The sequence below is a fragment of the Poromitra crassiceps genome, assembly GCF_964638095.1.
Source record: "Poromitra crassiceps genome assembly, chromosome: 2".
NCBI classification, from domain to species: Eukaryota; Metazoa; Chordata; class Actinopteri; order Beryciformes; family Melamphaidae; genus Poromitra; species Poromitra crassiceps.
In genome coordinates this window covers 15152147-15179770 of record NC_139624.1, presented here as the reverse complement: position 1 = coordinate 15179770, position 27624 = coordinate 15152147, and the positions used below count along the sequence as shown (strand labels likewise).

General features: G+C 46.7%; 1 protein-coding gene across 1 annotated transcript in view; it reads right to left on the bottom strand.

Moving 5' to 3' along the window:
- LOC310798517 (histone-lysine N-methyltransferase 2C-like) overlaps nt 1–27624 on the bottom strand; it is a gene marked incomplete at its 5' end in the record, with an annotated part of 164777 nt that overhangs the window by 64740 nt on the left and 72413 nt on the right. The window contains 13 exons of the mRNA XM_083661052.1: nt 302–697; nt 1602–1744; nt 1880–2238; nt 7215–7445; nt 9439–10883; nt 14331–14436; nt 14596–15063; nt 21676–21810; nt 23832–24029; nt 25165–25238; nt 25385–25617; nt 26127–26256; nt 26375–26467. Of these exons, the coding sequence (XP_083517178.1) occupies nt 302–697; nt 1602–1744; nt 1880–2238; nt 7215–7445; nt 9439–10883; nt 14331–14436; nt 14596–15063; nt 21676–21810; nt 23832–24029; nt 25165–25238; nt 25385–25617; nt 26127–26256; nt 26375–26467 (4011 nt within the window). The remainder of the gene's footprint in view (nt 1–301; nt 698–1601; nt 1745–1879; nt 2239–7214; nt 7446–9438; nt 10884–14330; nt 14437–14595; nt 15064–21675; nt 21811–23831; nt 24030–25164; nt 25239–25384; nt 25618–26126; nt 26257–26374; nt 26468–27624) is intronic.

The following is a 27624-nucleotide window of genomic DNA, read 5'->3' as shown; positions in this document are numbered from 1 at the left end:
AACTATACACTGACAATCCCAAAATTCAGTTTATTTGCATTATGAAAAGTAGCAGTGCTTAGTAGTGCAGCAACAACTAACAACATGGTGAATGAAATCAGATAAGATCATCTATAATCTTAATCTGTTCAGACCGTTGCTGTTGATTCAAACACATCAAACCTTGTACAATGCAGTTCTAATACATCAATTAAAGAAGGGACTGGCCATGTGGTGAAACGGGCCCAAAACTGATCTATCAATCAAGAACATGTAGCAACCCCACGCGAGTCTGATAGATGTTTGACTCCTGTCTTCTTACCATCTTCGGGGTCGAGGTTCAGGTTAAGGTCGACAAGATCTTTGACCTCCACATCCTCCAGGTCCTTCACGGCCGAGTCCTCGGCCTCCAGGTGCTCCTCTATCCCCTCTGCCGCTCCCCCTGGGGCCTGCACTGTGGCGTGGCCGGGGTGCAGCTGGTTGGGTAGCTCCAGGCCGCGGAGCCCAGGGGGGTGGTGCAGGTCCAGACCGCGGGCCCCGGGGGGCTGGTGCAGGTCCAGGCCGAAGACGCGGGCCCCAGGGGGCAGAGGCTGGTCCAGGGGGAAGGCCAGCCGCAGGCGAGCCTCCGGGGCGCGGTGACGGAGCTCGATGAAGGGCTGTCCCATGATGCTGTGCTGCTGGATGGGCAGGGAGCGGGGTAGGAAGGGCTGTGGGACGCCTGGGGAGGGGGGCAGTGTGCTTTTATATGGAAATATGTCACTTTTATGTAAACTTAGGGTAATTTACAACTTGAAATGCTTCATTTAACTCAATGAAAGACCAGCCTTGAATTTAGATAATATGACTGAACACATTTGACCATGTAAATATAGATGTAAAACAAACTGACTACTTCATCTGCAAAATACTAATTGGTTGTAAGGTTTTAGAATAGTATATGCATACTATACTTTTTAAAGGAACACACCAAAATGTTGGGAGATTTGCCTATTTGCCATCTTTCCGATAGTAAATCGAGAAAATAGATGCCCTCTGTGCGTGTAATAGAAAAATAGCTAGCGCTAGTTATCTTAGCACATTGAATGGTTGAATGATAGGCTGCTAGGCTACCGCCATTTTTCCATACTGCTCACTGGGTGTAATCCAAGTCTCCACAAGCCCTGAGATGCCAAGTTGACTTGAAAATACATAATTTACACCCTGTTTTTAGCTGAAATCTGCAATGTACAGTAGCAGGCTACAGTAACTGTACCAAGCATTCTTTGATCACCTGGCGACAGTGAAGATTTAGGTGAAGATTTAGGTGTAAATGGGATCTTTTTAATTCAACTTGGCATCTCAGGGCTTGTTGAGACTTGGATTACGCTAGGTGAGCAGTATGGAAGCAGTATGGAAGCACTTTGTTTTTGTTTTGTTTTTTACACTCGTTTTTGTCATGTTAACAGGGTTAGGGCTAGCCAGTACCATTCACTACCATTCATTCTGCTAAGCTAACTAGTGCATGTATCTTCTTGTCTTACTATTGGGAAGATGGCAATTCTCCCAAAATGTTGGCGTGTTCCTTTAAATGTTACCTGCCATCATGTGTGGGTGGGTGTTAGGGGCACAGAGGGGTCGGGTACCAGTGAATTCTGCAGACATGGGCCTCCTCAGCTGGACAGGGACTCCCTCTGCCAGAACCAACCCAGATCCATGCACTGAACCCTGGGGAGGATGTAGGAAGGAGTCCTGAAGCCCCACTGAAGCTCCAGAGGGGAAACCAAACCTGGAGAAAAGTTGAGTAGTTCAGAATTGAACAGAGTTGAGTAGATCAGAATAGATCAGAGTTAAGTAGATTCAGAATAGGTCAAAGAAGAGTAGATGACAGCAGAGGATGATGGTTGTGAACCGCTCCTCTCACCTCAGGCCGGCTGGTCGGATTGCCAGCGCTGCCAAGTCCCTGGAAAGGCTGTGCCTGGGGTAGGGAGTCTCTCCGGGGGTGAAGCATCTTTGTTGCTCCCCTGGGAAACCTCCCGGGAACCTGGGGGCCCCTGGAGGTTTCCCAGGGTAGGGGGGCGGGGGCCGCCCAAACACGGCCGCCTGAGGGCCAGAGGTGGAGGAGTCGTCCTGGGACCAGTGTCGGCCGGGTGTGGCCGGGTTGGGGGGTGTACCCGATGCCGCGGGTGGGCCGCTGAGGCCCGCCTCCTGCAGACCTTTCTCCTGACGCAAGGCGCTCTTCTGCTGCTGCTGCCTCAGGATGAGCTGCCGCAGCCGCTGACGCTGCAGCACAGGACCGACAGGAGAAAAGTGAATTAAATGAAACCTGACTTTTTCACTTTTGTAAACCAAGTCTCCTATATCATATCATATCACAACCATAGACTGTAGAAAAGATGAACATCATGACAGCTCCTCAAAAGTGAAGCCAAAACATCTCGATTGCCCCATAAATCCCCCTCCCCCCCATGTTAGTGAATGGGACATGAGCCAAACTAAAAAAATCTAAGTATACGTCAGATACCTTTTTCCTAAAGATGGTTTCTGTCATTACGTGCATATAAAGCAGAATTTGTTGTTGAACAGAAGACGTTTGTTGAACGGTAACAGTGAACCTGCCCTGAGAGTCTCCAATCTTACAATGTCGACTCCCCAGTCTAGCCTGGTAAACCAGCCGGTCACGTGAACTCGCATTTCATTTCGTTCTTCGCTTCCGTCTGGCCCCAAGCTTTCACACGCTGTCTGCAGTGGGCGGAAGTTGGGCGGGTGTACTTGCCTTGACAGACAACTCCTTCAGCCAATCAGCATTTGATCCAGTCAAACCCAAATCCACTCGGGAGAACGGCAAAAACATATATTCCACCGAGAAACGCTGCGGTTGTGGCAATACTCCTGTACTTGTTTAATTGTTGTTATTGAGTCTATTTCCTCAAAAACTGCACTTTATGGCTGTTTAAACTAGAGGAACGCTGACATTACTCCTCGAGGTGGACAGGCAAGGAGGCGGCCATTACGGTTTTGCTAGTGGCATTCCTGATTGGCCGGTCACGATGTCAACTACAAGGCGGGTCGGGTCGCTGATTGGCTCGTCCGCTTTGCAGTTTCTAATAGGATCCCACTCAGGGCATGGGGCCAGACGGAAACGACGAACGAAATGAAATGTGAGTTCACGTGACCGCTGGTTTACCAGGCTATCTCAATTACAACAGAGAGCACCTTCACTCCTAAATCCTGCAGGTCATTGCTACTCAGGTCCAGCTCTCTCAGACTAGAGGAATGGGGGCTAAGGCCTTGGCCACACTGATCCGTCAGAAAATGGACAGAACGGATAGACGGATAGATTTATGTCCGTTGCATGTACAAGTAACCTACTTGTACAGCAGGTGGCGGTAAGCACCTTGAAGGTGTCAGCGACCCGCCTATAAACCGAGAGAAGAAGAAAGCTGGCGTCAGCTAGCTGTTAGCTCTGTGCGCTACGTTACTTATGTGGCAATAAAATGCCACCGAATGACCAGATTAGATGGTGAAATCAGACGGTGACACTGACTATCACGTTGTACAACAGCGGGATGGTGTACACAGCATTAATTATAGCCTCCTTCACCACCTCGGCCGCCATCTTCTTTGAAAAGTTGAAACAAATCTCAGAACGCCTCCTCTCAAGACCTCGACTCTGATTGGCTAAACGGACAGTGACTATCCGACCATCCGACCATCCGATACGTCCATCCAGAAAAAGTTCATCCCTCTTCAACTTTCTGTCCATCAAAACGTATGCAAATTTTCTGGATACGTACGCTTCTGAGTACTCCACGGACAGTCGGACAGCTGTCATTGAAAATTAATGGAAGTGAACAGAGAAATTAACGCACACGGACAGACACCACGGATCAGTGTGGCCAAGGCCTAAGACCTCCATCAGATGATGGGGCGTGTCCCGCGGGCCAGCATCCTGTCGCCTAACTTTACTGCGCAGACACCAGCGCCAAATTAAGTCACACAAGCAAGATGGCAGCTCGCGGAAACAACATTTTGGCTTCACTTTTGCATAGCGGTAAGGAGTGGATCACAACATAGAAATGTTTCACAATACGCGGCTTTAGCTCAGGAGGTAGAGCGGGTCGGCCAATGACGCAAGGGTTGGCGGTTCGATCCCCGCTCCCTCCCAGCTGCTGTCATTGTGTCCTTGGGCAAGACACTTAACCCTCCTTGCCTCGTATGATTGCAGGGCTCGACGTTAACTTTTAAAAGTGGTTGCCGGAGGGGCAACCTGGCAAGAGCTTTTGGTTGCCCGAATAAAAATATGGTTGCCCAATTTTAGTCGCTTTATATTTTGAGTAATTAAGATACTATGCAGTCATAAGCCGGCTTAATAATGACGATGTGACAGAAAAGTAAGTATAATAATCTATAGTATAGTATAATAGGCCTATTCAGTGTGCGCACCGGGTGTAGTAGTAGTAATAATGATAATAATAATAATAATAAATTTGTGTCATTTCGTTTTCTAAACAAATCTTATTTTTTGTTTTTATAATGCATTTGCACTGAAAGGATTTAACTAATATTTGTCAACTTTCATTTTCATATATTTTTCAACAGTTATTGTTCATATTGTGCTTAATTTATTAATTAAAAGCGTTATTGATAATTAAGTAGCCTACCCTCCTCCAGGCCCGGCTCCAGACCCAAGTTACAGAGGGGGCCTGCCCCTAGCTTGGGGGGGCCAAGCTACCCAAGGGGGGTCCGGGGGGATTCTCCCCCGGAAGAAGATTTTGTACATTTTAAAGTAAAATTCGTCAACCTGGTGCATTTGAGAGCAAAATGAAGAGGCTAAATCTGTGAAGAACTACACACATCTCTAATGTGTTGTGACTTTACAAATAATTAGGCCTAAACAATTAATATTAAGTGTATTTACACATTGTGCACAAATTGCATTCATTGTGACAAATTTACAATAGTTAATATCCAGCCAGAATCATTGCAAATGGATGTTCAAAGTAACAGTTAGCAATAGCATTGAGTTAATCAATGCCTAATGACAGCCAGATTCCATGTTAAACTTTAAAACAGAAAAACGTTTTTAGCAAAAAAAAAAAAAAAAAAAAAAAAAAAAAAATTGAATGGGGGGGCCAGTTTGTTAAATGGGGGGGCCCGGCCCGGTCAGGCCCTGCCCGGTCAGGCCCGGCCCGGTCAGGCCCGGCCCGGTCAGGCCCGCCCCTAACGCCGGGCCTGCCCTCCTCATGTTCATTCAGGGATACTTTGATGACAGTGGTTTGGGGCCCCCACTCTGATGTTGCATAGGGCCCCAAAAGGCCCAGAAGCGGCCCTGCAATCCCTCTCTCTCTCACCCCGTATGAGAGGCTGACAGGCCAGGGATGCAAATCATTTCTCAGCACATATACGCGGTGGTAAAACGTTTTTGAAGGATGTCCTGGTCGAGGTGTATGTTGTAGGCTTGTTGTAGGCTACATGCTTTGCAGTATAGCGTTATGCTGGAATTATGCTTGAAGTTTGGGCTGTCGCACGGAAATGAGAGACACTGAATCTTGACGAGGAAACGTGTGGAGCGTTTATACACTGTGTGTGGGTTTCTGCTCGCGGAAGTGAGCTGGAGTCTTGAAAACTCCACTTTGTCCGCCCAGCCGCGTCCACGTAGTTACACAATTCGGGGTGTGCACAGCCAGGCGAAAACCGTCTGCACAGCAGCCTTGTGGAGGGGCGCGTCTGCTGATTTAACTAACTTTTCCGTGTGGACACTCGCCGATGCGGGAAGCATATGAGACCTAAGCGCTTGTTGTAGGCTACATGCTTTGCAGTATAGCATTCGTTTTCCGTCCCGTTCAAAGACGCACGGGTATTTCACCTCAATGACAATTTCCTCGTCCTTTGTTTCTGTGCGGGGCTGCGGGCGGAGGAGGTTCTTCTTGCGTCTTGCAGCCGCTGTGATTGTGTGCGAGCAGCCCCACCTGTCCCAGTCAGTACTCGTTAAACATACCGCACGTGCAGCATGCATCACGTAGGTTCCGACTGGTAATTAGTAACATCGTTTCGATTGTAACAGCAATAAAATGTCACATATATGTCACTCACAACAAGTATTAAAACATTTATTTGGTGTATATTTTGCTGTTTGCTGCTGTACATATTTTGTTGCATGTTAAATCGTGGTTGCCCCTGGGGCAACCAAAGACCGAGAAATGGTTGCCCCATGTTTTTTTTGGTTGCCCGGGGCAACCGGGCAGCCGTTAATGTCGAGCCCTGGATTGGTATGAATGTAGACATGAATGATGGTGGTCGGAGGGGCCGTTGAGCGCCGATGTGTGGCTGCCACGCCTTCGAACCACCGGTATGAATGGTGTGAACGAATAATGATTCTGTGAAGCGCTTTGAGCACTTGGAAAGGCGCTATATAAATCCAATCATTATTATTATTAATACATGCTAAAAACACACACACACACACACACATATATATATATATATATATATACACACACACACACACACATACATATATATATATATATATATATATATATATATATAATAAAAAGATGACTATCTCCCTAACGTGTAATGTAATTTTTATGGGGCCGCGGGGGGGAGGGGAATTAACCAATTAACTTAGGATATATTCGAACAAATTGAGGGGCAATTAAAATTTGTTCAAACTTTATTTTTGGAAAACGTGACAGCTCTATAGTATAGTTACTTGTGTAAACTAGAACGACCGCACTGCGGATATATGCCTCCGCCAACAAGTGAGAAGTCGACATCCATGTCTGTCCAGACTGGCGTTTGAGCCAAATGTGAAGAAATTCCATCAAGGGTTACTGAGATATGCAATTACCTAGCTTGAAAATGGCGTGTTCGTGAGATCACAGTGACCTTGACCTTTGACCCCCAAAATGTAATCAGTTCATCCTTGAGTCCAAATGGACGTTTGAGGCAAATTTGATGAAATTCCGTCAAGGCATTCCTGAGATATTGCGTTAACCAGCATAAAATGAGCGGTCGTGAGGTCACAGTGACCTTGACCACCTCATTTGTGAAGATTATCTTGCTGAACATGAAGTTCACCGTTTCCTAAACTTGTGTTAACCACAGACCTTATTTCAGGCATTTAACTGAAATCCCCATACAAAAATCCCATTGACTTTTAGACAAGGGCACCGGAAGTGCATGACTAGCTGAGATGGCCTACAAAAATACGTAATCTCGGTGGTATTAAACCAGCAGTTTGTTGTTTCTACCTGTCTAAGTTTCTCCTCCGAGTCCCCGAGCTGAGGAAGCATGCTGATTGGTCCATCCAAGGAGCCCACGCCCAATGCTGTCATTTCATTGGCTGCCGTCTTGTCCTTCTGTGGAAGGCCCGGGGTCATGTGACCCTGCTCAAAGGGGTCATGAGCCTCCTCCAACAACATCCCAGGGTGCTTTGGGGTCTGGCTGCCGGGGGTCTGCTGCTGTTGTCTTCCAGGAGACTGCTGAGAGGAGAACATACAGAAAGGTCAAGGGAGGGAGGAAGGAAGGATGGAAGAAAGGAAGTAAGGAGGCAGGGAAGGGACGAAAGAATGAAGGACAAGGGGCACTTGTCCAGTGCTATTATGAGCCACACAAGTCTGGTTTGGGTGAGCAGTCTGCTGGTGCTCTGGGCACTACCTTGGCCTAAATGACCATTCGGCTCATATCATATAACTGTCTGCGAGTGGGACAGAGCGCAGGGGATAAAGCTCGGCGCATTGTGATTGACAATTTATTGGAGAACTGTGTGATGTACTATGTTTGCAAGAAACATTTTTAACAAAACAAGACTTGGAAAATGTTAACTGTTTTAATGATACATTTCATGGGGCTGGGGGGTCTACGACTGACCTCGGTATGGGTATAATCAGAGGTAGAATACCAGGGGGTGTTGCCATTTTATGGAACAAGAAGTTTGATTCATTGATAAAAGTGGTCAGGCTTGCTGTAGCTTGGTGCATTGCAATACAATTTACCAATAATGACAATGTTTCTTATCTTAAATGTCTATACACCTCGAATGCCGTGTACTGTAAATGAGGATGAATATTTAAATAGGCTTGTCTTCATCAATTCCTTTATACAAGATAATACTTCTTCCAGTTTATATGTCATTGGGGATATGAAAGCGGATATCTCTTACAGGAATTCATTGTTTGCTAATCACATGACCCGTGATCTGTGAAGAAAACAATTGTATACTGTCAATAAAGTTCTTCTTCCTGCAGATAGTTATACATACGAGGGATGGGCATTTCTAGCAAAAACACTATTCAAAATTTGCTGGGCCATAGTTGACTTTTCGTCGAAATTCGCCCACCCCTATAAAAAAAATTAAATAAATAATTTGCCAGTAAAATTTTACATGGTCTCCTCTGATTCTAAGTATAGTTGACTCGCTTAGTTTGATTAAAACGCTTAAAACAATTTTTATAAGCATTTTACACAAGGTCTATGGAAAAATGAATGGCGGACAAAATCCTATGGAGAGGGAGAGGGGGTGATTTTGGCACTATTGTCTAGGCAGCCAGACCTGAGCCTACATTAACCTACGCTAATGTTAGCATTAGCTTAGGCTAATGTTAGCATTGGCCCAGGGAACACTAGACAGACTATCAGCTTTTCTTCATGCAGTAACCAGCCTTGAAACCTTTTCCTTGTGGCCGAGCGTTGCTGTAATATAGACAGTTTAAGACCATTTCTACTACATTTCTAGCGTTTCTAGAGCTACTGGGTGCTGCTACTGTCAGCTGAGCCCCGAGCCGTTCTGCTCCAGTGCACAGCTCTGGTGCGCAGCTCCTACGGCAACGTCACAAAATTAAAAAAAACGTAACAAATACAATTTATAATGAATAAATAAATGATTTTCGACTTTCAATAATAGAAGTCGATCTTCATAATAAAAACGATTATTTGAAAATTCAAGATTTGTTGCCCATCCCTAATACATACGTCTGTGAGGCATGGCATACAACATCATGGCTCGACCATTGTATTAGTACTTATTGCTTAACATGATACCAACATGAAAGACGCATGGAAGTATGTGGGCAGTGATGATTACACCGTTTGAAACAGATGCATTTATTTTAGTATGAAAATAAGAGTATAATTGGGGCTTAATGTTTTTTTAAGACAGCTAAATGTCCGCTAGCATCTATGCTAACTACCCAACATCATTGACTTACGTAGAGAAAACCGGCATCAGTCGTACCAATTTATTGCCAAAAGCTTTGGGATTCAACACATTACTTCCCATGGTCAGAAAAAGTCAGCAGATTTGTTGCTAGTCAGGGGGGTCTGAAAAGTCGCTAAGTTGGCAACACTGGTGTAACCGGTCAAAAATATTCTCCATTGTAAACTAATTAACAGTTAACCATTGACATCCCTACAGTAGGCTAGTACACACCATGTACAGTGCAGCACAGACTCTAGACATCAGCGTCAGTCGGTTACCTGGTGGTGCATCTGGCTGAAGGCTCCCGTCTCTCCAGAAAGGCCGGGTGCCAGAGGAGAGGAGGAGGAGCCTGGCATCTGCTGGGGCCGCGGTGTGGAGGGCTGCTGGGCGTAGGGGTCGGGAGAGGGGCGGGTCGTCCCGGGCAGCTGGCTCCCGGGGGAACGCGGGAAGCGGTCGCCGGCAGAGGGGCGGGGTGTCCCCGGGGCCGAGGCATATGGGTCCAGGGATGGGAGGGAGGGGTGTGAGGGGGACGGCTTGCGGCTAGCCGCATGCTGGCCATACATGGCGAGGTAGGCTGGGTCAGAGTGCGGGCGTGGCGTGCCGGGGGTCTGGGGGTTGGCATAGGGGTCCGTCAGAGGCGAGTGCTGGGCCAACGGCTCAGCCTGGGTGCACGGGTCCGGCCGGGGCGTGCCCGGGGCCTGAGCATAGGGGCTGCAGTGGGGCGAGCCCGGGGCCTGAGTGTACGGGTCCATCCGGGGTGTGCCCGGGGCCTGGGCGTACAGGTCCTGCCGGGGCGTGCCCGGGGCCTGGGCATACAGGTCCTGCCGGGGCGTGCCCGGGGCCTGGGCGTACAGGTCCTGCCGGGGCGTGCCCGGGGCCTGGGCGTACAGGTCCTGCCGGGGCGTGCCCGGGGCCTGGGCGTATGGGTCCTGCCGGGGCGTGCCCGGGGCCTGGGCGTATAGGTCCTGCCGGGGCGTGCCCGGGGCCTGGGCGTATAGGTCCTGCCGGGGCGTGCCCGGGGCCTGGGCGTACAGGTCCTGCCGGGGCGTGCCCGGGGCCTGGGCGTACAGGTCCTGCCGGGGCGTGCCCGGGGCCTGGGCGTACAGGTCCTGCCGGGGCGTGCCCGGGGCCTGGGCGTATAGGTCCTGCCTGGGCGTGCCCGGGGCCTGGGCATACAGGTCGTGGGCATACAGGTCCTGCCGGGGCGTGCCCGGGGCCTGGGCGTACAGGTCCTGCCGGGGCGTGCCGGGGGCCTGGGCGTATGGGTCCTGCCGGGGCGTGCCGGGGGCCTGGGCGTAAGGGTCCGGCCGGGGCGTGCCCGGGGCCTGGGCATACGGGTCATGCCGGGGTGTGCCCGGGGCCTGGGCGTAGGGGCTGCGGTGGGGTGAGCCCAGTCCAGACAGCGGGCTGGAGGGGAAGGGGGTGTCCTGCGGCTGGGGAAGGGGGAAGCCCAGCTCTGTTGGTCTGGGAGGGTCCCGTCTCCCCTCCTGTTGAGGCTGGTGGTGGGGGGGCATGGGGGTTTTAAACACAACCCCCAGGCCCATCTCAGCCGGGGAGCGCCCGTACAGCTCAGAGATCGCCACGCGGGCGTTACTGTTGGTATGGCACGTCCTCTGGAAGGCCTCAGGTACACGGATACCAGTGAGTCTGGCTAGATGGTCGGGGTCAGAGCCAGAGCTGGAGGGGGGGCTCATCATAATACCCCCCCTGCTCTGCTGGGCTCCTATGACAAAGAAAACAAGATAGATCAATTTCCAGTAACTACAGACACATCTAGCTGGCTGAGTAACTACAGACACATCTAGCTGGCTGAGTAACTACAGACACATCTAGCTGGCTGAGTAACTACAGACACATCTAGCTGGCTGAGTAACTACAGACACATCTAGCTGGCTGAGTAACTACAGACACATCTAGCTGGCTGAGTAACTACAGACACATCTAGCTGGCTGAGTAACTACAGACACATCTAGCTGGCTGAGTAACTACAGACACATCTAGCTGGCTGAGTAACTACAGACACATCTAGCTGGCTGAGTAACTACAGACACATCTAGCTGGCTGAGTAACTACAGACACATCTAGCTGGCTGAGTAACTACAGACACATCTAGCTGGCTGAGTAACTACAGACACATCTAGCTGGCTGAGTAACTACAGACACATCTAGCTGGCTGAGTAACTACAGACACATCTAGCTGGCTGAATAACTACAGACACATCTAGCTGGCTGAGTAACTACAGACACATCTAGCTGGCTGAGTAACTACAGACACATCTAGCTGGCTGAGTAACTACAGACACATCTAGCTGGCTGAGTAACTACAGACACATCTAGCTGGCTGAGTAACTACAGACACATCTAGCTGGCTGAGTAACTACAGACACATCTAGCTGGCTGAGTAACTACAGACACATCTAGCTGGCTGAGTAACTACAGACACATCTAGCTGGCTGAGTAACTACAGACACATCTAGCTGGCTGAGTAACTACAGACACATCTAGCTGGCTGAGTAACTACAGACACATCTAGCTGGCTGAGTAACTACAGACACATCTAGCTGGCTGAGTAACTACAGACACATCTAGCTGGCTGAGTAACTACAGACACATCTAGCTGGCTGAGTAACTACAGACACATCTAGCTGGCTGAGTAACTACAGACACATCTAGCTGGCTGAGTAACTACAGACACATCTAGCTGGCTGAGTAACTACAGACACATCTGGCTGGCTGAGTAACTACAGACACATCTAGCTGGCTGAGTAACTACAGACACATCTAGCTGGCTGAGTAACTACAGACACATCTAGCTGGCTGAGTAACTACAGACACATCTAGCTGGCTGAATAACTACAGACACATCTAGCTGGCTGAGTAACTACAGACACATCTAGCTGGCTGAGTAACTACAGACACATCTAGCTGGCTGAGTAACTACAGACACATCTAGCTGGCTGAGTAACTACAGACACATCTAGCTGGCTGAGTAACTACAGACACATCTAGCTGGCTGAGTAACTACAGACACATCTAGCTGGCTGAGTAACTACAGACACATCTAGCTGGCTGAGTAACTACAGACACATCTAGCTGGCTGAGTAACTACAGACACATCTAGCTGGCTGAGTAACTACAGACACATCTAGCTGGCTGAGTAACTACAGACACATCTAGCTGGCTGAGTAACTACAGACACATCTAGCTGGCTGAGTAACTACAGACACATGTAGCTGGCTGAGTAACTACAGACACATCTAGCTGGCTGAGTAACTACAGACACATCTAGCTGGCTGAGTAACTACAGACACATCTAGCTGGCTGAGTAACTACAGACACATCTAGCTGGCTGAGTAACTACAGACACATCTAGCTGGCTGGTAAACTGCTGAAAGCAGGTGGGTTATAGCAGTGGTTCTGGCTGGTAAACTGCTGAAAGCAGGTGGGTTATAGCAGTGGTTCTCAACATGGGATCCGGGCACCACCAGGGGTCCTATAGGGGGTTCCCTAGCAAACTGATGAATTGTTAAATTTCAGTATTATTTCACTTACAAGAACACAGTTAGAGAATGTAGAAGAATGACTGTTGTGATCATAGTTTCTCTGTTATCTCTCTACCAGCAATATAGATATGGAGTTCTGGACTACCGTAAAACTTCAATTAAAAGCAGAGTCCCAAATTGCCGCAGGTCCCATATAGACACCGTGTCTGAATACATATTTTGTAAATAAACGCGGGTCTCAATTTGACACAGTTTATTTATTTATATTTTTTTACTTGCATTTGCGACATCACATTTGCTGAGCGATATTGCAACCTGTGATCCACATCACCTTAGTCTGATCCATAGCATGCGGAGCACGTCACCTTAGTCTCCTCCATAGCATGCGGAGCACGTCACCTTAGCCCCCGTTCACACAGGACGCCGAAGCAACGCTCAACCGAAGCTGTACCTACACTGTACCCGCAAGTTTCATTTAGGCGTCCTTGTTAACAGGCGAAGCCGTTCACACCACCGGCGCGCGTGCCACGCTGACGCCGTGCCGAAGCCACGGTCACGCCACGCCGAAGCGATCACTCAGGACTGACGCCGAATTTCCAAGCTTGACGCTGAAGCCGTGAGGCATGAAGTCAATGAGAGTTGTGGGTGGGTTCAAGGTGCGAGAGTAGACGCTGAGAGGAAAAGAGAAGGCGTCTTGTGTGAACAGTAAGACGTACGTTCAGCTTGTGCTGCTTCAAGCTTCAGTTCTGCTTACGTTGGGCGTCCTGTGTGAACGAGGGCTTAGTCTCCTCCATAGCATGCGGAGCACGTCACCTTAGTCTCCCACAAAATGATCAGGATGAAGGCTAAAGAAATGCCTCGGTGAGTGATGGAAAGGGACGGGGGAAGATTGTGCTGCTTGACAGATCCTTTCTGTCAGAAGACAACTGTTGCCCAGAAAGACGCCAGGCACTTCACTGCAAAGCTGGTGAATTTTGTCACATTTTCAACATGGATTTGAGACAAAGAAGATACATGCGAGGGACATCATAGCCATGGATGAAACTGCGATGTGGACTGACATGCATGGTTGGCTCAACCATGACCACAGACCCTCATCAGATGAGGGACTTACTGTGGACTAAATTGGGGTCCTTCCTTGATATGAAAAAGGTTGAGAATCCCTGCATTATGGGTTGTAGAACCAGTTGTAACGGTCCTGCATGTGTACGATTGGTACATCTGGCTGTCCATCAGATGGAGGCGAAGCTGAGGTAGTGATGTGATGCGGATTGTCCGAGACTTCCGTAGCAGTGCTAGTCCTCCCTTATCATGTGATTCATACGGAAGACGGACGTGAGCGTTTGCGACAGTTTGATATAATGTAACGTTCCTGTTTGTAGGCGTCTTGTACCGTTTTGTGTTATATGTTTATAAACGAGCAGTGTAGTGCTGATCACTGCCAACTGCCAAGCACTACCAACACACCAGACCGAGCTATCCGGACATTATAGCGAAATCTGCCAAGTCACTCAAGACTGCTAACCGGGTGAGCTATCGGCCCTGTTCGATGAGACAGCCGATTATTTGTCATGGTTCCAGTGTTTGCTAGAAACTCCTGCACGACGACGCCTGACGGCATTGTTAAGAGTCTCCTCTAGAAGCACAGAGTGGACAGAGGCAGTTACCTTGTGGGGGTCCCAGGACTCTGGGGGCGTCTAACAGTTTGGGGTCGGCGGAGGGTGAGCCCAAGGTGTCGTGGGCCGGGGAGGCGTTGAGGGAGCTGTGACGCTGCTGCTGCTGCTGGGCGGCGGGCTGTGATGAGGGGGTGGGGCGAGGAGTCCCCACTCCCTTACTGTAGGGGTCCCAGGGCGAGGAGGGTTCCTGCGATGAGGGGGTGGGGCGAGGAGTCCCCACTCCCTTACTGTAGGGGTCCCAGGGCGAGGAGGGTTCCTGTGATGAGGGGGTGGGGCGAGGAGTCCCCACTCCCTTACTGTAGGGGTCCCAGGGCGAGGAGGGGCGCGACGAGGGGGGGGAGAACATCTGGGGCGAGGGGAGCGAGGAGGGGGGAGAGAACATCTGGGGCGAGGGAGGGTGGGGGGAGGAGGGGAGCGAGGAGAAGCCTGAGGGGGGCGGGGCTTGCGGTCTGAGGAAGACATCGTCGGCCAATCCCGCGCTCTGAATCCCCTGGAGGTGGTGCGGCCGGGCGGGCGAGGCATTACCCCCGGCGACCAGGTGATGGGGCGTGGCCATGGGGCTCCGGCTGCCCGTGTCTGGGGAAGCCCCGCCCAGCTGCTGCTGGCTACCCAGCAACTGTTGCTGCTGCTGCCTCTGTTGCTGCTGGAGTTGCTCGTGCTTCACCTGCTCCAGTTTCTGAGTGGCTTCAATCTTTGCCTGCTGCTTACTCTGCTGACGCATTTGCTGAGAGAGAGAGAACGAAAATGGAAAAATAAAATAATAAATAATGAAAAAGCAAATGATAAAAATAAAGTAATAAAATAATAAAAAATTTAATAAAAGATTAAAAAAAAAGTAATAGAATAATAAAAAAGTAAATAAAATAGAAAAAAAGTGAGCGAGAAGGAGACAAGGAGAAAGAGACAGCAGACGGACAAAAAGCAACAGATGTGAGTTTGATGGTTCTTCTCTACATGAAGAGTTAAACAGCATGATGACATGGCAGCTACTGTAGCAATGCTTGCTTTCCCTCTCTCTCTCTAGTCAGTAATGAATGTAAGTGTGTATGGTGGAGCTAAGACATGCAGGGTGGACCACAGCACAAACCACACAGCTAAAACACTTGCATCACTGGATGATCATGACAGAGTGCCAATAGTTCCAAATAAAGCTGTCCAGTATGGAAAGGGCTGAGACTCTTTTTCACATGTTAAACCATTTGAAGGACAGAAGTGTTTTAAGGCTGCTGTGGTTCTGGTGGGAGTATTGAGTTACCATGGTGATGGTACAGTAGAAGGGTACGGGGAGGCTTCACTGTCACTGTTCAGATCATAACATCTCCCTGCCAGCTGCTCTCTCTCTCTCTCTCACCTCCTAGAGTGCCAAAGTTACGCCCTCTTCCGGGTTCGGCATACAACCTAAAGGATTTGCCATTCATTTTCCCATAGACGTTTTGAAGAAAAATCCTTATAACAAGCACAAACCTTTTAGACCACGGCACCCCCCCACCCCCCTCCCCCCCCGTCACGCCAAACTTTTTTTGGCTTGTGACCCCAATTTGACATGACAAAAATCAAGCATTCAAATTTCGGAACATCGGTAATATCATCAGTGACATTATCAATGAGAATTCTGCCTTAATCTCAGAATTCTGGTTTTTCCCCCCTCAAAATTCTGACTTTAATCTCAGAAGTCCTCTGATTTCTTCTGAAGTCAATGCTGACTTTAATCTGAGAATTCTGACTTTAATCTGAGAATTCTGACCTTAATCTCAGAATTCTAACATGAATCTGAAATTTCTGACTTTAATCTGGGAATTCTGACTTTTTCTCTGACATTAAACTCACATTAAAATCTGATTTTAATCTCAGAAGCCTTCTGACTTTTTTCCTCAGAATTCTGACCCCCCCTCCCCCAGAATTCTGACATTAAACTCAGAATTCTAACTTTATTTTCAGAATTCTAACTTTATTTTCAGAATTCTAACTTTATTTTCAGAATTCTGACTTTATTCTCAGAATTCTAACTTTATTTTCAGAATTCCAACTTTATTCTCAGAATTCTGACTTTATTTTCAGAATTCTGACTTTATTCTCAGAATTCTAACTTTATTTTCAGAATTCTGACTTTATTTTCAGAATTCTGACTTTATTTTCAGAATTCTAACTTTATTTTCAGAATTCTAACTTGATTTTCAGAATTCTGACTTTATTCTCAGAATTCTAACTTTATTTTCAGAATTCTAACTTTATTTTCAGAATTCTGACTTTATTTTCAGAATTCTGACTTTATTCTCAGAATTCTAACTTTATTTTCAGAATTCTAACTTTATTCTCAGAATTCTAACTTTATTTTCAGAATTCTGACTTTATTTTCAGAATTCTGACTTTATTTTCAGAATTCTAACTTTATTTTCAGAATTCTGACTTTATTTTCAGAATTCTGACTTTATTTTCAGAATTCTAACTTGATTTTCAGAATTCTGACTTTATTCTCAGAATTCTAACTTTATTTTCAGAATTCTAACTTTATTTTCAGAATTCTGACTTTATTCTCAGAATTCTGACTTTATTTTCAGAATTCTGACTTTATTTTCAGAATTCTAACTTTATTTTCAGAATTCTAACTTGATTTTCAGAATTCTGACTTTATTCTCAGAATTCTAACTTTATTTTCAGAATTCTAACTTTATTTTCAGAATTCTGACTTTATTTTCAGAATTCTGACTTTATTCTCAGAATTCTAACTTTATTTTCAGAATTCTAACTTTATTCTCAGAATTCTAACTTTATTTTCAGAATTCTGACTTTATTTTCAGAATTCTGACTTTATTTTCAGAATTCTAACTTTATTTTCAGAATTCTAACTTTATTTTCAGAATTCTGACTTTATTTTCAGAATTCTAACTTTATTTTCAGAATTCTAACTTTATTTTCAGAATTCTGACTTTATTCTCAGAATTCTGACTTTATTTTCAGAATTCTAACTTTATTTTCAGAATTCTGACTTTATTCTCAGAATTCTGACTTTATTTTCAGAATTCTAACTTTATTTTCAGAATTCTGACTTTATTTTCAGAATTCTAACTTTATTTTCAGAATTCTAACTTTATTTTCAGAATTCTGACTTTATTCTCAGAATTCTAACTTGATTTTCAGAATTCTAACTTTATTTTCAGAATTCTAACTTTATTTTCAGAATTCTGACTTTATTCTCAGAATTCTGACTTTATTCTCAGAATCCTGACTCAAGCGCAGAACTCAAATGGACCTTTCACATGTGTGGTGTATTTATTTGTTTATTTATTAAATTTCAGGCGACCCCATTTGAATTGCACTTGGGGTCGCCACCCCAAGATTGGGAATCACTGCCTTAGGCTGTATGAATCACAGCCTTAGGCTGTATGAATCACTGCCTTAGGCTGTATGAATCACTGCCTTAGGCTGTATGAATCACAGCCTTAGGCTGTATGAATCACTGCCTTAGGCTGTATGAATCACAGCCTTAGGCTGTATGAATCACTGCCTTAGGCTGTATGAATCACTGCCTTAGGCTGTATGAATCACTGCCTTAGGCTGTATGAATCACTGCCTTAGGCTGTATGCCGAACCCGAAAGAGGGCGTGACCTGGCACTCTATTCACCAAAGCATTGGTGAGTCCTACTCGCTGTGAATGTCAAGTTGCTGTGATCCTTCACCGGCTGGACCAGACCCCACATTCTGTGAACCGCACAGCTTGTTAGCATTCCTCATTGAAACCAATAGGTGCAGTGAGCCACAAGTTAGCTTGGTGGCTTAAAGTGAGCACCACAATTCAAGTGCCATCCAGTTCCATTGTATTGTAGAGAAGGCAGACATCTCTATGGCTGATATCTCCAAAACTCCACTGCAACTTGCACCAAAACAATCTAGATGGAAAATATGTATTTTGGATTTTAGGGTGAACTGGTCCTTTAAGCCCTGGCACTGGACTAATAACTAACTCACAGTTAAAGATATGTTCTGTATGCAGGAATCCTGAAGTTAAATTCAATACATTTCAATACCTTTTTAAGAACTTTTCTAAATGTTTTAAGACCTCAACGCCACTTCCATCACATCAGCGATAGGGGTGTAAATCACAAGTTTAATCACGATTAGGGGTGCACAGATCACGTTTTTTGCACACCGATCGCCTATGGGAAATATCTGCCCAACCGATCATCGACCGATCACCGATTACGATATATAAACTCCTCAAAAAAAGTTTGGAAACGTTATTTCGGTCGATTATTTCTCCCCTTTAATAATACCAATTGGCATTGTATTTTATATCGTTGGAAAGCCTGATTAGTGATAGGGCTTTTTTTTTTTTATTAAAAAAATATATATATATATAAAAAATATATAGTGTCGTCAGGGTTGTCCTAAACACTCATTCTCAGAACTTATGGAGCAATGTGTTGCACCCCAAACTTGCACCCCAAGTTTCAGCCATTTCAACGTACAAAATGTGAGACTTTGAAACTCTCTAAATGATACAGTAAAAAATGCTTCATTTTGAGTTAGTAATAGTATGCAGTCAGGGTTGTGCTACACTCAAATATATCAGGCCTTTAGGGGTGTCTTGGGCCTAGAGGTTTTGGGCCTGGTTTTTAAATAAAAAAAATGAGAGCTGGGGTCGGGTAGGGCTTGTTATGCTCGCTGAAGCAAAAATACATTGTGTCTTATTGTCATGCTGGGCAGAGCCAGAGACACACTACCTCACACACCCTCTCGTCTCCTGAAGCTCTGCTGCTCTGTCACAGGCTGGAAGGCAGACAGAGACACACACTAGAGGTCTGCTACCTGCTGCTCTGTCACAGGCTGGAAGGCAGACAGAGACACACACTAGAGGTCTGCTACCCGGCCTGAAACTGACGGGACCCCAGACCCGAAGGCCACGTAGTCCCTGGTTTTTAAATAAACAATGAGGGCCCGGGTCGGGTAGGGCTTGATAGTCTCGGGCACGGGCCAAAGTTTTAGGCCAATGCACGGCTCTACTTGGGCCTTTGGGGGGCTGGCCAAAACCTATTTGGAGGCGCCAAAAATGCCTCTATGCAGGAAAAACCCCGCAGACCAGTACAGTACTGTACTGTCTCCAGTCAGCTGTCAGTTGAAGCAGCAGCCTCTTGCTGCAACAATGAGTCAAAAACTGTCAGAATATCTCCAGAAAAGCCGTTTTCAAAACGAGCGGTGTTCATGTGCACTAGTCCTAAGTTTGACTGAGTAATAATCAGTTTAGTGAAGCGAGGGTCCAGCAGTATCAGTACTGTGTTATTTTATCGGTCTTGTAATTTTGTTTGTTTGTTTCATTGCTGTTGTGATTTTGCACTATGTGAAGCTTGGTCACCAATGACTAATTGTTGGCCTTCTAGTCCACTATATTCCGGTCACCACCCTCTCCCTGATTGTACTGTTTGTCTACAGTACTGTATGTCCCCCCTCCCTTAAAATGTACTGATTTAACCATGCAATAGCATCAGAGAGGCTAAATAACAGGCCAATGGTTCAAAACGGACACACACACACCTGCCAACATTAGACTGTGGAAAAAAAGAGGACCCCCTTTGAAAATGTTTTTTTTCCCAAATTTAGCCACCGTCCTGACAACCTAGCCTGACATGGTTCTTTGAAAATGATTTTTCGCAAAATTTTGCCACCTTCCTGAGAAGCTAGCCTGACATGGTTGTTACCAATCGATACCGTCAGTCTTATAGCTTCATATGATACCCTAAACTTCACTTTTTTTTTTTTTACTGAGCCCGCTCCAGCCTCCGAAACAGAATTTTCAAAATTGTCATATTTCCCGAATATCGCGATATTTCCGAAAATCGGCCCAAGCCCAAACTCCTCAGGGTTAATGTGGTCCAGCAGTATGTGTGCCGGCAGCCGGTGAAGAAAGGCAGCAGACGAACCAACATTCAGAACGTGGCAGGTTCCCCTTCACAATAAAATGAGTCCGTTCAGACAGGGGGGGGGGGGGGGGGGGGGGGGTCACGCGCATCTGCGTCTGGGCTCAGAGGAGCGCTTCATTTATGCCCTTTGTGTCTGAGGCCGTCAGAGGGTCTGTTGAGGTCAATCAAACCCACCTGCTTCTGAGGCCGTCGGAGGGTCTGTTGAGGTCAATCAAACCCACCTGCTTCTGAGGCCGTCGGAGGGTCTGTTGAGGTCAATCAAACCCACCTGCAGCACTTCCAACCTCCTCATCATGTTCAAAGAGTGCACCACTACACAAATGTAGTTTGGCCCAGAAACTATGAACGTGGCCACGACCCTGGGTCCATGCATCTGACCCAACCCTGGGTCAATGCATCTGCAATCCTCTTTTAATGTCTGGAGCATTTTGGTCCAGTCTGCCTGGAGGGCCAAATGGGCGGGGCTTGACCTTCGCAAAAACACCTTTGTTTCCAGTGCTTCTGTCAGGATGGTCACTGATGATTGACCACACTCATTTTGGTACCAGAATCATCAGACAGCAGCTACAGGAGATTGGACAAGAACTAAATATTGTCTAAAATTGCAGACTGTTTCCAGACATGAATTTATGGAGGCAAAGAAGAAGAGAAAATTCAGAAAAATCGAAATGATAATAAATGTGTATCGTAGAAATGTGTGTGTTCCTATCCCATAAATCATCTCATGACCTCCAGTTTGTACGGAAGCCGTGAGAGGCAAGACACACACACAAAAAAATTAAAAAAAGTCATCTAATCTCATGTCTTTTCTCTCCTGTGTTGATGCTTTAAGAGCAAGTAAAAAAAAAAAAGTTTTGCCAGGGATCATCTTTCTAAGTTCCTTTTTTTTTTCATCTGTGAAAACAAGTGACAAAGGTTTTGGCAGAGGGTTTTTTTTGGCAGAGGATTTGTTGTAATACTCATTTCGGCTACAGGAGTGCACCACTTGCCCATGTTCTAAATATGACTAAAGTCTTTAGAACATGGGGTAGTGGTGCACTCTTGTGGCCAAAATTAGTATTTACAACAACAAACAACAAATGAGCCTGACGGCACATAAAAAAGAAAAGAAAGAAGCAGCTTAGAATAATGATCCTGGCAACAACAACTAAAACCAGCTGTTTCACAAGACTTGATCAGACAATGGATCAGCTGAATACTAATCAGTGAATAGTATTCTATACAACTAACATGTCAGCTAGACCTGATGACTGTGTTAAGCCGAATGCAGACTGAAGCGAGTGAAAGCTTAAAGTGCTTCCCTGTGCGGGTTAGCTTGGCCCAGCTCGGCTCAGTCCAGACAGGAACAGGATTGCAGAGAGTGCACATGGACCCAGGCTCTGCCCCGAACAGAACGTTTCAATCCACCTTGAGATCTTACCAGAGCCTCTTTGCCACCTCCCGCTACAGATGCCTGGTAGGGACAATCTTTATCTGTTGGTGATTTTAGGGCTTTGCTTTTGGGGAGATTTTCCTGCCTCTTCTTACCGGCTCCCCATCTGTCATTTACCTCTCCCTTTTCAATGACAATTCACAATTGAGAGATATTAGTCGAGTGAGTGAGCCAGGCATGCACATCTGTACAGCAATCTGAGAAACTTTAAGCATTATCATGTTTATTAAAATGACAAAATTATAAACGAGTCAAGTAATTTGTATGGTTTCATGCCCCCAAGGTAAAAGCCCGTCTGTCTATCAGCCTGTCTGTCTCTCCGTCCCGCTGGGCATGCATCCTGATGGTTACTAATGGTTACTAATCAGGGCGGGAAAGCAACGGCCATCGTGCCTCAGTGGACCAATAACAGTCTCTCTCAGGGCCTCAGCAGCTGACTATGTTGAGCTTTGAGTCATGGCTGCACAAATGTGTTTTAGTCATAATGCTGCTAGTTTAGTTTTCCACAATTAATTAATTTGTAGAATAGTGGTCGTTTAATTGCAGCAAATACACCTGCTGTAGCAGGACGATGTGAAATTTGATACAGGATTAAAGGAGAATTTCGGTTTTTTACACCACGGTCCTCATTTCCAGCTTAAAATATTATGTTTTACTCACCGAAATAGTTTGGCTTCATTCGGATGCCCACGGAAGATTTTGGGCTCCGAGTAGTCTCCTCAAACAGGCTATAACGAGAGCCTGCGGCGAGTGCGGGGCATGCTGCCCACGCTCTCTAAATGACACTTTTTCTGTCAGATCACGGTTCATTATGGTTGTAAATATAATGATTTAGCTAATAGCTAGAAGCTAAGCTAACAACAACACAGCAGTCAACGTAGATCTGCCCCGGATGGGGTTACAGTGCCCATCTTCCCCCTCTGTGAAACCACACTTCTTCAGAGGAACCACAGAAGGGGGAAGATACGCACTGTAACCCCATCCGGGGCAGATCAACGCCGACTGCTGTGTTGATGTTAGCTTAGCTTCTAGCTATTAGCTAAATCATTATATTTACAACCATAATGAACCGTGATCTGACAGAAAAAGTGTAATTTAGAGAGCGTGTGCAGCCTGCCCCGCACTCGCCGCAGGCTCTCGTTATAGCCTGTTTGAGGAGACTACTCGGAGCTAAAATCTTCCGTGGGCATCCGAATGAAGCCAAACTATTTCGGTGAGTAAAACATAATATTTTAAGCTGGAAATGAGGACCGTGGTGTAAAAAACCGAAATTCTCCTTTAAAACAATGAACAAATGATTAAACAAGGAACAAAACGTTCCTCAAATCAGACACCGCTGATGGGCGATTAACAATTGACAATAGCGGTCAACATAATCAGGATGATCAATTGGTTTGTTACATTTAGCTTGAGTATTTCTTTAGATCTCACGATGTCTGGAGTTGACTCCCCACCCTGTCTCGACTGATGCAGGCATGATGTGTTAACACACTGTTGACACACTTTGACACAACACAGACACAAACACTGACAAACACACACTACTGTATTATGAAACAGTCAGATACACTGTGTCCGTCTGACACAAACACACACTACTGTATATGAAACAGTCAGATACACTGTGTCCGTCTGTCCTCAGCTAATCTCTCCCGACAGACTTTCGACTTGCATCGAAAATCTGTCGGCAAGCTCTGTGAAAAGCCCAACAACAGAGCTGGTAGGGGGCAGGCTCATATGCTGTGCTTTACCCAATCAAATAGTAGGGGGCAGGCTCATATGCTGTGTTTTACCCAATCAAATAGTAGGGGGCAGGCTCATATGCTGTGCTTTACCCAATCAAAAAGTAGGGGGCAGGCTCATATGCTGTGCTTTACCCAATCAAAAAGTAGGGGGCAGGCTCATATGCTGTGCTTTACCCAATCAAAATGGAGTGAACGTGACCAAGTCAACCGGTGTGTAGTCAAACTTGCAATTTTCAGCAGGTAGCAACGAGCTAGCGTTGTTGTTGTTGTTGTTGTTGTTGTTGATCCCCTTGAGTTCCGGTTATTCAGGGATTCAAACGTGGCCTGCCCCCCAGAGGTTAGAGAAAAAGATATATATATATTCTTTTGAAACTGTTGGGTTCCCAGATTGGTCCTCACCTGTCTGTACTTCCACTCCTGTTCCTGTTCGGTGTCTCTGGGCCTCAGCGGGTCCCTAAACCCCACCTCCGTCTCCATGGAAACGGGGTCGTAAGGGCCCGGCGGCACCGGCGCTGGTTGCTGCTGGTGTTTCAGAGAATCGTTGGAAAGCTGGACCTTGTTGATGCGCTGTGCTGCCCGGTTATCCCTCGCTTTTTGCTGCCAGAGAGAGAGAGAGAGAGAGAGAGAGAGAGAGAGAGAGAGACAGAGAGAGAGAGAGAGGCAGAGAGAGAGAGAGACAGAGAGAGACAGAGAGAGAGAGAGACAGAGACAGAGAGAGACAGAGAGACAGAGAGAGAGACAGAGAGAGAGAGGCAGAGAGAGAGAGACAGAGAGAGAGAGAGAGAGAGAGAGAGAGAGACAGAGAGAGAGACAGAGAGAGAGAGGCAGAGAGAGAGAGAGAGAGAGACAGAGAGAGAGATGGGGGGCAGAGTGATTGACAGGTCAGTGAACACACCGCACTACAGTGTCTACTAGAAGGAAAGTAGAAAGTGGATTTGTGATTTAGCTTGACACTCAATACAGAGACAGGGAGAGGCGCAGTACAGGATTCAGCAGGTTTCAGGAGGATTCCAGAGTAGAGAGCTGCTTTATTTTTATTTTTATGCATAGATCGGTTCAATAATATAAAATAAGGTGCTATTTCTCACTTAATTTTACACAGCAGACAGCACAGCGCAGCAGTACATGCTTTTATTTTGAAAAATTCTGTCAGGAAGTCCGAGAGATTCTCAGGCTCAAGCAATAAGCCTGCCAGTGAAAAGTAAACAAAAGCTAAGAGCTACATGTGTGAGTGTTGAATATACAGTCGGTGGTTGAGATGGATAAGCTCAAAGTTAGCAAAGCGGCAGGGAAAGATGCAAAGATTTTTTTCATTTCTATATGCTTGAGTGACATGTTTCAGTTTGGGGGAATTGTTGCTGTTGGCAATTAAACGAGAGAGAGAACATTTCTTATCATTGTGGCAAGTTGGATTTTGCTACGTCAAGTGATTGCAGCGCACGTAGTCGTGTGTGTGTGTGTGCATGTAAGAGGAGGAGAGGGACAGAGAGAGAGTAGCTGTATGTGTGTGTGTGTGTGTGTGTGTGTGTGTGTGTGTGTGCATGTAAGAGGAGGAGAGGGACAGAGAGTGAGTGGCTGTGGCTGTCTTTAATCACAGCCTCTGCAGTCTGCAGGCAGTCCTCAGGCTGGGGTAGTGCCGGGCCTGAATGCAACAGGCATGGGTCGGGACCAACATGTCAGGCCCGCGCAGCTCTCTATTCAGGAGGAGTCAATAGAATAGAATAGAACTCACCACATATGGCGCTCGGTCCTGTGAACTCGCTTTCCTCCACAGCTTGGCAATCTGCTTCACTCTGGTAGACCAGTCTGACAGACACACAGTAAAGCAATGAACACAACATACAGTGGGCTACGGTACCCTGGTGTGTTCCCTCAGCTGGGGGTAGTGTGTGTGTGTGTGTGTGTGTGTGTGTGTGTGTGTGTGTGTGTGTGTGTGTGTGTGTGTGTGGTACCGGGGTAGGTCTCCCTCAGCGCAGGGTGCTCTGTGTTGGCGTACAGCACGGGGGCGACAGTGGCCAGCTCGCCCAGCATCTCCTCCTTCTCCCACTTCAGTGTGCTCTTCTGAGCCGTCGACAGCACGTCCTGCTCGCCCTCTCTTGACGCCTGATTGGACGAGGCTAGTGCGGGGCACGCCTGATTGGACGAGGCTAGTGCGGGGCCTTCCGGCTGGCTCAGCTTCCTGTCTCTGAGGAGGAGACCACAGGTCAGGTTGGTTCACATCCAAGATGGCCGACGGGTGAAATGCCCGATATTTATTAATGTAGTACTACTTTAATAACAATAATAATACTGTAGTACAACGCCCACATAAGAAGGAGCACATGGCAACACTAGGGATGTACTCGCATTAAATCATTATAGAGAACTCGTCCCAAAAAACTCTAATGCGGGTACGTTCTTCGCAAAAAAGGTGTCCCGTTAGTTTGTCAGCAGAAAGCTTTTAATCTGAAGGAGCTGCAGCAGGAAACGGAGTTACATCCAGGTAACTTCCAGGCTCTGTCTGGCTCAGCAAAGTTACATAGTGCAGGAACAGGGATTCGGGACCATCATCATGATTTAGAAGCTGTTATATAAGGTACAATATATATAAGATGAAAAGGTTAAAGCTGCAGTTGTACTTCGGCACTACTGCAGTAGTATTATAGGAGTGTGTGCGTGTGTGTGTGTGTGTGCATGCGTGTGTGTTGAAGTCACCTGTTGGCGTCGGGCAGGGGCATCCTGAAGCCTGCAAGGCCCTGGGCAACGCTCGGCATTGTGGGAGTTGTAGAAAAGCGAGGACCAGCTCCCATTAGGCCGTTCATCACCGGGAGACGAGGAAACACTCCTGAGAAACAAACAGAGAGGGACTTTGATTCATTATAACGGTAAAAGTCCAGCAATTACCGGATAACGGAAAGCCTTGTGTGTGTGTGTGTGTGTGTGTGTGTGTGTGTGTGTCCCACCTGGTGTGTGTGGCAGCGTCTTCCCAGCGTTCTGCTCCGTCTGTCTGGGACTGAGAACTGTGAACAAGTCCTCCACGTCCTTCCCCTCCAGCTCTGCACGCACGCGCACGCACACACAAACACACACACACACACACACACACACACACACACACACACACACAGGTAAACTCATACATGTTTCTACACACATTTTATTATCATATTTTGACTTGGCTATGTGCCAACAATCCCACAATGTTTTGATAATCTAGTATGTGACTATATAATACAAAAATACTGTGATTATATTATACTATTATTATTACTATAACTAGATGATTCTGTATTGCTCATGTATTTCAGATGACTTTTTCTGCTACCATGTGAGAATGGGGTTGCGACAAATTTTGACGTTGGTATATCACAATATGGCTCACGCATGCAAAATCATGTTAAAATAATCACATTTGTGAATTTCACAATATTGGATGTTTTATTATTATTATTATTATTATTATTATTATTGTTGTAGCACTTGGTGAAGCGTCGGGCCCTGACTGACAGACAAAAGGCAGAGCTGAGGCCTGGAGCGGTTTGGAAAGTCCAGTTCAGCACGTTAAAGGAACTAAATGCGATGTTCAGCCCTACTAGATGCCCGCAAACCACTATTATATATCTAGCATGAGACAGGCGAGTTATATTGTTGTGAGCAGTGAAGGAAGCCACGCCCCTCTGTGTTGTGAAAACAGGCTTGTTGTTTCCAGCCTGTCCAAGCTGTGGACTGAGCATCTGCTTCTTCGAGTGTGTGATATCGCCCTCCCCCCCGCATTTATAAATAGACAGAGCGCGACCCAGCGAGGTTTGAGAGCATAATGTGGATCAACCTGTGGATGTGATTGGAAGAATGATGCGACTGTGGCTGTGAAAGAAAGGTTAGTGCTTGATTGTATGGCAGCTGTGTGGGGACGTGCATTTCCTGGTTTGGGTTGCCGTGCGGTCGCTCGGCTCTGTGGCTCTCTCTGCACGTCTCCACGGCGACAGGCTGGTCAGGTTGCTGTGGCAGGGGAATCTAATGTGCCTAATGTGTTTTAGAGACTGTGGTTACTGATGGACTGACGGTGCAGCAACAGCTTGTGGAGAGCTGGAGGTGGCTTGGAATGTGATGTAATTCTCTATGGAGGAGAAACCCTGACCACAGCAACCCATGCAGATAGACTGGTGATGTCTGGACACACAAATCCCATCTCATCACTTGCGGTAACCGCAGA